Source organism: Nelumbo nucifera, chromosome 8 (assembly GCF_055504915.1).
Source record: "Nelumbo nucifera cultivar China Antique chromosome 8, China Antique-T2T, whole genome shotgun sequence".
NCBI lineage: Eukaryota > Viridiplantae > Streptophyta > Magnoliopsida > Proteales > Nelumbonaceae > Nelumbo > Nelumbo nucifera.
The window spans coordinates 56,013,115-56,025,183 of NC_142656.1; the positions used below are offsets into that span (position 1 = coordinate 56,013,115).

At 32.5% G+C, this 12,069-nt stretch overlaps 1 protein-coding gene across 5 annotated transcripts in view; it reads right to left on the reverse strand.

Moving 5' to 3' along the window:
* Nucleotides 1-12,069, reverse strand: part of LOC104589208 (taraxerol synthase-like) — a 41,016-nt gene that overhangs the window by 8,950 nt on the left and 19,997 nt on the right. For all 5 annotated transcript variants that reach the window (XM_010247451.2, XM_019196295.2, XM_010247450.3 and 2 more), the window contains exons 10-15: nucleotides 6,943-7,068; nucleotides 6,730-6,852; nucleotides 6,537-6,635; nucleotides 5,794-5,850; nucleotides 307-353; nucleotides 60-203 (exon numbers count right to left, since the gene is read on the reverse strand). In XM_010247451.2, the coding sequence (XP_010245753.1) occupies nucleotides 60-203; nucleotides 307-353; nucleotides 5,794-5,850; nucleotides 6,537-6,635; nucleotides 6,730-6,852; nucleotides 6,943-7,068 (596 nt within the window). The remainder of the gene's footprint in view (nucleotides 1-59; nucleotides 204-306; nucleotides 354-5,793; nucleotides 5,851-6,536; nucleotides 6,636-6,729; nucleotides 6,853-6,942; nucleotides 7,069-12,069) is intronic.

Below are 12,069 nucleotides of genomic sequence, written 5' to 3' on the forward strand. Positions count from 1 at the left end.
TTTTTATAATGTATCTCATTTAATCATTTCTAATAATCATAGAAAAAGAGTTGGTATACCATGAACCGTTAGGCATTTGCTTTTGTTCAATATAATGTGTTGCTTTTGAGATAAAACTTTCTATTTCTTCTTTTCTATGGTTAGGATATAACTTCATGAATAATACTATTGATTGGATTGTTGTTGCTGTGCACTCAACATACCTAGAACAACAAATTTGTTAGTCTTAAGCAATTATATATGTATAGCTTAGAAGATAAAGGATACTAGATACGAAAGATAAAAAGATTAAGAGGAAAAACATACTCATTCTCGATGGTCACATTTGAGAAAATCTCTGTAGGATTGAATAGCTGTAATGAAAAAAAAAAACAGAATTTCAAGTAGTGCATATTAAGAACAAAAATGTTCTCTATAAAGTGTATGTTAATTGTGTTATTTTATAAGTTTCCTCAAATGAGCAAGAAATCTCATATATAAAATATTAATTTATAGCTAAAAAAGGATTTTAATGATAGAATAGTCAAATATTTGACTTCAAATGATCTTATTTCTATTACTAGTTGGAATAAAAATTTTTTAGTTTGTCAAAGTTCTCAATTGGGTAAAAGTTGTCGATTACCTTTTATTAATAGTAGTACTTGAACTACTAGTTTATTCCCAAAAATCCATTGTGATTTTTGGAGCCTAGACCTTGTGACCTTTTCTCAAGGATATAAGTACATACTATGTTAGTTTTCTAGATGACTATTCTTGATTCACATTGGTATACCCTAAGTCATAATACTTTTCTATATTCAAAAAATTTATAAGATGATGATGACTTAATATAATAGTCAATAAAATATTTTTTTTCAATGTGATAGAGGAAAGGAGTTTGAACTCCTTGAAGTAAAGAATGTGTTGAATGAGAATGATTGAAAGAAAGTGTTAAAGAAAGGAGTTTGAACTCAAGCAGGTGTCATGCCTTGGAACCCATGATCAAAATGATTTGGTTGAAAGAAAGCATAAAAACATTGTTGAACTTCTCTTTTCAATGATATTCTATAATAAAGTGCCTACTAAGCTTTGTTTTATGTTTTCTCTTTAATGGTTTTTTTAATCCACCAATTGTCATCATCTCAATTGGAAAAATCCTTATGCTCTCCTTACAAGACAAAATTCAAATTACTCATATCTCAAAGTTTTAAGATACAAGTGTTATTCATATCTAAGAGATTATGCAAAGAGAAAATTTTTACCAAGATCATTTTGTGTGTTCTAGAAGGGATATGATTGCATGTATCCTCCTATAGGTTGTGTTTATATCTCATGACTTGTAATTAGGTCAGTCTTGAGTTGTATGTGTTTCATGATGAAGATTTGACTTGTACTTCTAAATAAATCCCTTTTCATTAGACTTATTGGTTGCAACCATAAAAGTAATCAATTGTTTAGTAATAATTGTTACTAACTCTAGATTATGTTTATGGTTAAGGAGAGCACAAGTTACTATCTTTGAACTTTACATCCTCATAATTAAATGAAAAAGTTGGTTCTACTAGTGATAATCATGCATCTGAAACCTCTCAAGCAACCCATGATGTCAACTCCATTGCTAAAAAAGTAAAAGACTTTAAACACCCCATTTTGATCATACTTTTGATCCTTGTAAGCATTGCCTCTTAGGGTTATTTCAATCATTTCACTATTGGAGAAAGTATTTTCATAGTTTGCACATTTTTCATGTTGTTTGCATAATTGGGACATGATTTACACATTCCTTGCTTAATTTTTATGTACATTGCACATTACATGCAATTTTTATATTTGATACACAATTCACATGATTTAGCATGACTTGTACATTTTACATGTAGTTTACATATTCTTAAAGTATTTTCACAATTTCACATTTTTCATATTTTTCATGTATTACACACAAAATTCTTGTAAAACATATTGCATAAGTCATGCATTTGCACATAATTTGCATAATTCTTGTATATATGGTTCTTATTTGGACTTCAGATGATAAATTTTATATTGAAACCTTCAGAAACCAATCCAAGCTTGTATTCACCTAAGGTTAACCTCTAATTTGGTGTTATGGTAGCAAAAAACATGCAAATTTTGGGAATAGGTGAAAAGGGCCAAAGGGACTCGAATGAGTGCTAACAATTCAAACGGCCATAATGTTTTATATGGGTGTCCTTTTTCGACATATAATATGTCAAGATGATTGGCTTAACAATTATTACTTCTAGTTTTATAGATCAATTTCATAAACCTCCCAACATCTTTGAATTTTCTTTAATTTAATGTGCCACACAATAGTTCCTCAATGTAGTAGCTCCAACCTAAAAGTTGCATCTTAATTGATGTATGTGTAATAATTTCAACTTAATCCACCTTTATTCCTTTTCATGGAAAATTTGTTTTAAATGTTGTAGCCAACTCCCAAAATAAGAGCTATCTAAAACCTTCCAAATTGAATTAAACAAGATTTAATTTAAATCTAAAAGGATAAAACATAGAAATCTTGCTTGAGATGCCTCTTTTGTTTAAAATTCTTTATGAATATTGACCAAATCAAGTTCACATTTCTTAGGTATCTAGTGTAGAAATGGGTGAAGGCTTTTGAGGCACATAAAGTATCCTTAGAGCAACGGGATAACTACTTGTGAATTTGAGGTTGGTTGAGCAATTATTTTGAATTGGGAAGTCCAATGGGGGTGATATCACTTTCCTTAATGACTTAGGAGTATGAAGAATCATCCATCCAATTTTCATACGAAAGTAGGCTACATCACCAATGTTACAATAACAAAAAATTTGAGTAACTATGTTGTAACTTCTATTTCTCCCCCATTAATGACACTTGCGGTTGATTATTGTTCCTAAATAAAGACTAGATTAGGGAGGTATGTAGAGAATATGAAATAAATAGGAAATTAGCCACTTCATCATTTTGTTAGTAGCAAAACAACTTGAGTATCCAAATTGCAAATCAAATATCTCTCTCCATGTTCATTTTGGTTGATTCTTTTTCTTACATAAATATTGGAGTATGAAGTTTGTCCTATCAAAATTTCACATCTAGAGGAGGAATATAGAGGTCATGGAATCAACTTAATATGTGCCTTCTTGCTAGTTTTGTTGCAATAGATTGTTGATGTTATCAACTTATAGTTGGGTTTTCTCTCTTCAATAGACACTTTAGTTCCAACCTTGAGGTAGTTATAATAAATTTTAATACAATTGCTTTGCACATTTTTGCATAATATCTCATGATTTCTCATCTTGAATAAGCCATTTTTTTGTGAAATTAATAAGCCATATCTTAGGCACTTTGTTATACTAAAATTGCATAGTTTTAGATGTGATATAATGAATGCTTTGCTAGTTACATTACTTAAATTGTCTCACATGTTCATACACCATATTATTCCTCTATTTTGATGGTTATTCTAATATGCTCAAACATTATCCATTTGTTGGAATGTTCAAGAATAAAATTGAGATTATCTTTATTGTGCCATACTTTAACTATCATGTAGACTTGCATCTGGACATTTATATAATTAGGTAAATTAGTGCATGGGAACCTATGAGAAAACCATTCTTCCCCTTAAATCCTCTTTAAAGGATGGGTTGGGATGACCAAATTTAAAAATCCCTTAATTTTATGATAAAATAGGCAAAAAGTAATGATCTTTCATACTCTAGGGAATGAAGGAATCAAGTAAAACTAGAGTTATGATTTCATGTGAGTGTGGTGCCTAACCATTTACACACTTGTAACTTAATCCATTACCTAGTTTAGTTAAAGACTAGATATGGAGTCAATTAATAGATGGTTTTGGGCCTAATATACTTGTTTTTAAGTAAAATCTTTTTCTAAATTATCTCTACCCTACTTTCCATATTTTCCCTATTTTGCCTAATTTTATATAAACAATTAGCTGGTGATTCTCATGATCCTGCTCAGTGGATCCTAGATCCCACATGTATATATCTCCCTTTCTTCATGTGAAACTACATATTCCATTAACTTAGACAATAAGAATTTTTGGGTCTTATTGTTGATAGAATGGATGTACCTAACCTAAAATGTTTAAATCTACTTTGAAACACCTTGGATGGTTTCTAACCATGCTAGAAGAACTAGAGACATTAACAACCAACAAGGCTTGGACTCTAGTTCTAAGAACTTCTAATTGAACATTACTATTTGTAAATGGCCTTTCAAGATTAAGAACATTGACAATAGAACCCTTGAGCATCTAAAGGCCAAGATTGGTTACCAAAGGGGTTAAACAAATTCAAGGATTGAACTATGATGTAGACCTATTCATGGGCTAGTCTCAAGTTTTTCTTTCTCCAAAATTTGAATAGGTCCATTCTAAAGAATGAGCCCTAACTGTTATAAAATATTTATGGGCTGATCATGAAGCAGGACCCATGAACATGTCTACTTTGAAGAAACCACCACTACAATGGTAAAACAATGGACTATTCAATTAATGTTGTCCAATGCCTTGATGTTTCAATGGGAAATCAAATAGTGGGATATCAAAAATTTCTTTTTGTATGGATATTTCAGAGAAGTCGTGTTCATGGGGTAGCCACTTCAATTTCATGATTCCTCCAATCCTGATTATGTTTGTAAACTACAATGGGCCTATGGTTTGAAGCATGTGTAATAGGCTTGGTTTGATTAGTATTCATGACTCACCTCTTTTTATTCTTCATCACCATAGAAGTACAATCATACTTTTACTCTAACTATGAAATAATCCTTACCAACAACAAATCTACATTCTTGCATAACATCATTGACACTATAAGTGCTGAATTTGCAATGGAAGACTTGAAACCTCTTCACCACTTCCTTGGAATTGAAGTGGAAAAGTCCAACGATGGCATGTTCTTATCTCAAGCCAAATATGATATAAGTCTTCTTAATAGAGCTTAAATTGTTGAATGCAAAGTAATCTTTACAATGTCGGATCAATTGACTCCCTTTTTTTATCCATTGGAATTCAGGAGTGTTGTAGTTGACTTAGCCATGACACATCTTGATTTGCCTTCTTCTATTAATCTAGAATATTACAATATATGAATGATCCTACAATCCATCACTCTTAACATTGTTAGGCATATTCTAGACTATATTAAAGAAACTATAGATTATCGGATTCATCTCATATTCAATAGTGTTATTGACCTATATGATTTATCTAATAATCATTGGATAGGTTGCCAACATATTCATAGGTCCACCATTGGTGGTTGTATATTTCATAGCTCTAATAATGTTTCATGGTAGTCACAAAGGAGCCTATAGTAGCATGCTCTAGTGTTGAGGTTGAATATAGTGAAATGGTTTTTATTAACATTGAATTGACAGGTATCCTTCTTGCTTTGTGACATGGAGTATCATTAGACAAGTTGTCTACTCCCATCTATGACAATTCAATGCCTTATATGTGTAGGAATGACAAAGGATAGGTTCATGTAATCTTTTGGAGGAAATTCATGCATGTAACCTAACTAATTCAATTTCTAATACATTGAGGGGAAGTTAATCATGCAACATTTGATAAGGCTCAATTAGGTTTGCTACTTAGGGGAAAGGTTAATAAAACTATTATAATTATTTATTCTATAATTTTTATTTGTATAATTATTATAATTTATAACTATCAAATAATCTATAATAATGAAAAAGAGAAATTTAGTTGTCATCTTATGGAACTATGTTCTTTCAATTATCTTGCATAACAGAAGTTAATATCCAAAAAAGCTTACCTCCCACCATTTTTTTGATTTCGCTGGTTCCCAACATGGTAAGCCACCATTCTCACTCTACAATCAAAATGTTTTTCAAAATTAGTGCTACATTCCATTCTAGCAACGAAAATATGGGAATTTACTTGTTATAATTTATTTCATTCTTAAAAATTTCAAGATATTTATTGTAAAAGAGATTACTTCAAAATAATTGTAAAAAGATGTTTCATTTGTAGCACCTACCAGTTTTTCTTTCAAAATGTATATAAGAGAAAGCATGGTGCAAATTAACTTCATCCAATGGTCTATATAGGTTAACTACTATAAATTAAAGTAGATTATGATAATTTGGTTCTTAGGCCCCGTTCTCTTTTCATTAAGTTACTTACCCAGGTAAATGCAATTACCTGGATAAGTTTTTCGTGAGAAACACTTTCCCAGGTAAGTGCATTTACCCATGTTCTTTTATGTCCTGGCTAAATAAGGTAATGGCTATTTAAGCTTTAAAAATCCATTATTAAAAGGGGTATTTTTGTCCCATTCAAGTGTTACCAACTTTCCCCCTAGGTGGAAAAGTTATTTACCCACCTAGGAGAGGGATATCACTTATCCAAGTAAGTGATAACTATGAAAATAAACTTTCCCTAGTCCCCACATAAATCTGAAAAATGAACATAGGATTTTTGGTCAATGGAAACCAAAATCCCATTAACCAACTTTCCCCCCTCTCAAAATCCAAAAAAAAAAGAACACCTCCTTACTTGTAGGGAAAGGAGAATATTCACAGCATCAAATATTCTCTCTTCTTCCAATTTCTCACCAACAATTTCTGGTGGCATTAGTGAAAGCATGAGGCAAGCCTATAAAACAAGAGAGGATAATTATTACAAATCTTTATAGTAGCTAAATTGTTTGTTTACATTTGGAACATAATGATGGTCTTCATCCAATTACCTTTAGGCCTTCTCCTGTGCAATCTGAGACCTGCCACCCATGATCTTGATTTGAAAACGTCCATGATCCTTTTGAGATGTGACGATACATTCTTTTAAAGTCGCCAGATGGGTTGTCTCGAACCTTAATTAAAAGTGAGATAAAAAATTTAGACTGAAGGAATGTAGAGAAATACTTGTAATTAGGAAATAAATTTAGAGAGTAGAGTTAAACCTGTGAATTTTTAATGAAGTCATGTCCTTTCTTAAGACAAAGCCCAATTTCATCAAAAGAAAGATTACTTGCCATTATAGCTTGAGCCACAAAACTAGCATCCCATGACTGACTGCCAGAACAACACTGCAATAGAATTGTCTTGGAAATAAAACTTAGTTGTTCTTCTAAGACATATTAAGTTTTGAGAATTCAGAAATTATGGCCATTCTTTGTCTACTTGTGACACTTACAAAAAACAATCGTGTTTTGCCCTAGAGAACTATTGAAACATCTCTGATACTACATTAATAATATATATATATATATATAGATATATATAACACATTTGAAGAGATAGAGATGGATTGAACTTTCATGGCAGGAGCTAGAGCAAGGCTATACATATTATGGTTTATGTAAGTTGTAGTGAGTTTTGTTTCCCCACTGCTTCAGCAATCAGCGAATACATGCTTTGTGGTAATTTCTATTCAAAAGGATCAAAGTACCAAGAAGTCAACCAGCTAAATATTTCCACTAGTTTTATGAAGGTAAATAGATTATCTGAATAAACATAACAAGTAGAATGGCATGACTAACTCATATGGCGTCTTCTCTTCCTCAAGCAGGGAAAGTGGAAACCTTTTGCATCTGTCATTCATCTCTAAGCTCTCTCTTATCTCTACTCCACTTCTTCTCTTGATGTGCCCATCTTTCCAGCTTTGCTCCAATAGGGGGAGCCAATAATCTTTCCGAAAGATGTCCTACAGCAGTCTTGTGAAATTTTAAAGTTCTCTTCGATCAAGAACTGCATGTATGGTCATCCTTCTCTTCCAGCAATCAAATACTATGGTTAGATCATTCAACCTTAAGAATGAGATCTGGGTGGCATCATTAAATTCTAAGCATCATTGGGGATGAAGGGTATTACCTTAAAATCTAGTTGAATGAGGGTTTTAAGATTATTTTGGGTGGAAGTGCTTAAAAATAAGTGTTTATTCAAATAAACAATTATTTTGGGTCAGGATCACACCAATAAACACTTATTGGTCTTTGGGAAATAAGCTCAAAATAAGTACTTATTGAAGAACTCCAAAATTCCAATTTTTTTAAGTGCCTATACAATATGCACTTATTTAAAATTTTATTCCAAAATTATCTCCGGTTAGATTTCAAAGTGCCACTTATGCCCTTTGATTGACCAAAAACACAGGGTTTGGCTCTTCGTCACTTTCATCTCCATCATCTTCTCCAACCAACAACAGAACTGCAAGCCATCTGATTAACTAGGTAAGCTATCCTCTATTTTTTTTTCTTTTTTATTCATCCTCAAATGGATCAACCTAGTAAAGTGTTTTTTGGTTTCTTTTTCATGCTTCATTTTGTTCTTTAAACCAAGATAGTTTCTTTTCCATGTCAAAACAATCAACCAGGTAAGGTACTAAGGTATGGTCTCTTTTTATTTTACTTTTTTTTTCATTTTATCATCCTCAATTGATCAACTAGGTATCATCCTCAAATAAAATTGCACTGCAACCAAACACAGCCTTAGGGTTTAAGGCTGGCGAGGAATAGATTTCCTCATTTACCCCTAAGGCTGTGTTTGGTTGCAGTGCAATTTTATTTGCACTAGTACGAATGCATGGGAGTACAAATGAAAAAAATAATTCGGCTTTGGGTTTTAATATACTTTGCATCATATCTTATTTACTTCATTTATATTGCAATCAAACAAAATAAGCTAAAATTCGAAACAAAAATAGGTCAAAATTTACATTCAAATTATTTGCACTTCCATTATTTTGCATCAATGCAAATTTATTTGCATTGCAACCAAACATAGCATAAGAGATTTTATTTATTACATTAATGTATAAAAAATATATAATATATATTATATAAATATATAAAGTATATTTATATTAATATATATGTAGGACTTGGATTTTTATCAGATCAGATATTGGATCGGGCCAGGGATTTACAGGTATCATTGACAGTTCTATGCTTGAGTATGTGTTGGAATCAACCTCACCAAGTAAAATCATTCTTCACTCTAGATTGGTTTCAGCCATGGTGGTTTTTGGCAACATGTAGAATATGAGCAATTGTTTGCATACTGCTCAAGGTTGGTCACCATGAATGTAATGCAAGCACAATAAAGTGAAGAGGTTAGAGTTAGAGGTGAGCATTTGGTTTATTTGGTTAAAAACCAAACCAAATAAACCAAAATTTTAAAAACTGAACTTATAAAATATAAAACCAAACCGAAACTGAATTTTTTAATTCGATTTCCGGTTAAAACTGAATTTTATTAATATTATACTAGTACATATTATATATTATATATATTAATATATTTATGTATATTATAATATATGTATATGTTAATGTATTTTATATATTTTAATATTATATATAACATATATTATATTATGTATATAATAAATTTTGGGTAATTCGGTTTTTTTGGTTAACAAAATTTCCAATCCTGAAAACCGAAACTAAAATCAAAATTTTTTAAAACCAAATTAACCAAACCGAAAAAACCGAAAACCAAAAAAACTGAACCAAACAAACCTAAACCGAAAATTTCAGTTCATTTTTTGGATTTAACCAAACAATGCTCACCCCTAGTTAGAGTCAAACTTTCTTATAACCACAGACCCAATGTCAATTAGTACTTCAGTGATGACAGTGAGGGAAGTTACTCTGGTGACCTCCAACATGCAAGTTCAAATTTGGCAACCTTTTGGTACTCATATGAGGAAGGCAAGTGCATCCTCTATTGGGAAAGGAAAGTGTCCTTTGATTGAGGAACACATAAAATCAGTAAGTACATCTACAATTGATCCAAATCTAGCTACTAACTGAGGATACACCTTTGATTGAGTCGGTTATGGAAAACACAAACTTGATAAGTGCTCTGATTTTTTAGTCAAATTTAGTTAATATAGATACTAGGATTGAATACTCTTCAATGGTTCTGGATTCTTGCAATCTGGTGTGCCAAGAGGCTAGAAATATATTGATTAATTCACTGGAGGCACAACAAGTGGATGATAATAATACCACTATTACCGCAATTCAAGCTGAACTTGTTGAGGATAATGTCCTTATGCTCCAAATGATTCTAGAGAAAATGGCAACCACATTCAGCACACTGATGACAATAGTATTAATAATGATTATGGAGTGTATCAAACTAAACAGATTCAACTTAAAGGTAGGGATATTGGTGAAGAGAACAATAGTGGTGATGACAAGGTCACTCACATTGGGGAAAAGATCATGATAATTGTTTTGTGAGCATTGATGATGATGGGGTTACCAATAACTCAAACTCAAACCAATTTAGTGGGAAGGAGATATCTTCAATATTAGAAACTAATGGTGAATTAGATGATGTGAAATACAAGGTAAAAGAAAATTTGGATATTATGGAATTGAAAAAGTTCAGTGACAACAATGTCTTAAACATAGGCTAGGCATTCCCTCAAATCCTCAAAGTTACAAAGTAAGAGATACTATTGTTGAAACTAGTGCTCATGTGCAAGATAAGGAAACTCATGTAGTTGACATGGATCCAAAAAGTTTTGAGGGTCCAAAAAATAGTGAAGAGAGGTGGCTCTAGTGGATCAAGGCTTTATAATGGGGAGGAGGAAAAAATGGATGCATAAATAATTCTGAACAAGAACCTATTATCAACCTGACCTAGTTCATAAGTTATCAAGGTGGAATAAAGGGTAATGGCCCTTATATTCTATTAGACAGTGTATGCCCTTAGCTCCAATCAGATTGATGTACAAATACATTTATTGTAAATGAATAAAAGTACATTATTGTTTCATGTTGATATTGGTATATTTCTGTGAAATTACTCCTTAAATTGGATACTTATGAGACTCATGTTAGTTTAGAATGTTTTCAGCCGTTGGATAGACTTGGGGAGTTTATTCTACCAAGGCTGACACTGATGCGCTACCAAAGAAGTTGGGGCAGCTTGTCTCATCTGCTATGGTTAGACCCAAAGCACATGCAGTGTATGTTTAGATGAAACACTGAACTCGGACCATTTTCTAATTATGCCCTGGACCTTGAATATTGATGGGAAAAATTGGAAAGTTACACATAACCCCTACACTTGATTATGGTACTACATTACGTGTTGGATTGGACAGTCTTTGATATGCCAATCAGTGAGATCCATTGAGGGTCAAAACCTGGGTATGTTAGGGCAGTTTGAGAATTCAGTTGAGTGGGTGATCATGGTGATAGGATTAGCCCCTCTGTCAGACAAAGTGAATGATAGGACTTACACTCTCTCTGATGGAAACCTAAACTGCCAGCAATGGATTTCAATACATTTATATGATATATATTAATGTTTTATGAAAAATGTTTGCAAAAGCGTTTTAATTCCCGGGATCCATCCGAGCAGAGAGTATGATACTGTACTTTATAGCTAGGGGAGAGGTCCTACCCTATTGGGTAGTGTTTGATCATTATGGGCTGAGAGTTTAAGTGTAACAGGCCATTAAGGGATGATTACCTGATGGGCTTTATCTTACTTAAGTCCATTATCCTTAGGTCTTCATAGGATGGCTGAATTCAACGACCATTTAAGTGTAAATGTTGGGCCCATATTGAGCCCATAGTAATGTGTTCAGAGGTTCACTGCGTTTAGCAGTGAATTCTGCCAAACCTTTTCAGAGAGGCTGGGCCGAACCCATGTGGACTTATGTGAGGTCATTGTGGGGTCCCACTTCATACAAATTAGGCCTAAGTTGTCCATGCAATACCCTTGGGTCGTGAGCCTTATAGCTGATGGGCTTAAGGCTCATAATTAAAATGATTAATTAAGCTGTCACATGGTAACTTAAGTTGCCATGTGTTATAGGGCGAATCTAGGCTTGGATCTAGGTATGGAGAACCTAATCTTATAAGAAGATAAGGTATATCTCTAATTAGAGTCAATATGATTTATATCTATATTATCTCCTAATTAGATTAGGAGATAGCTCCATAAGAGATTATAAAAGAAGAGGGGGTGGACCAGTCCAAGACAACTTTATATTTTTGCAGTTTCTGGTTCTCTCTACACCCTTTTGTCTTCCAATTTTTCCCAATTTGACATCAACTATTTGG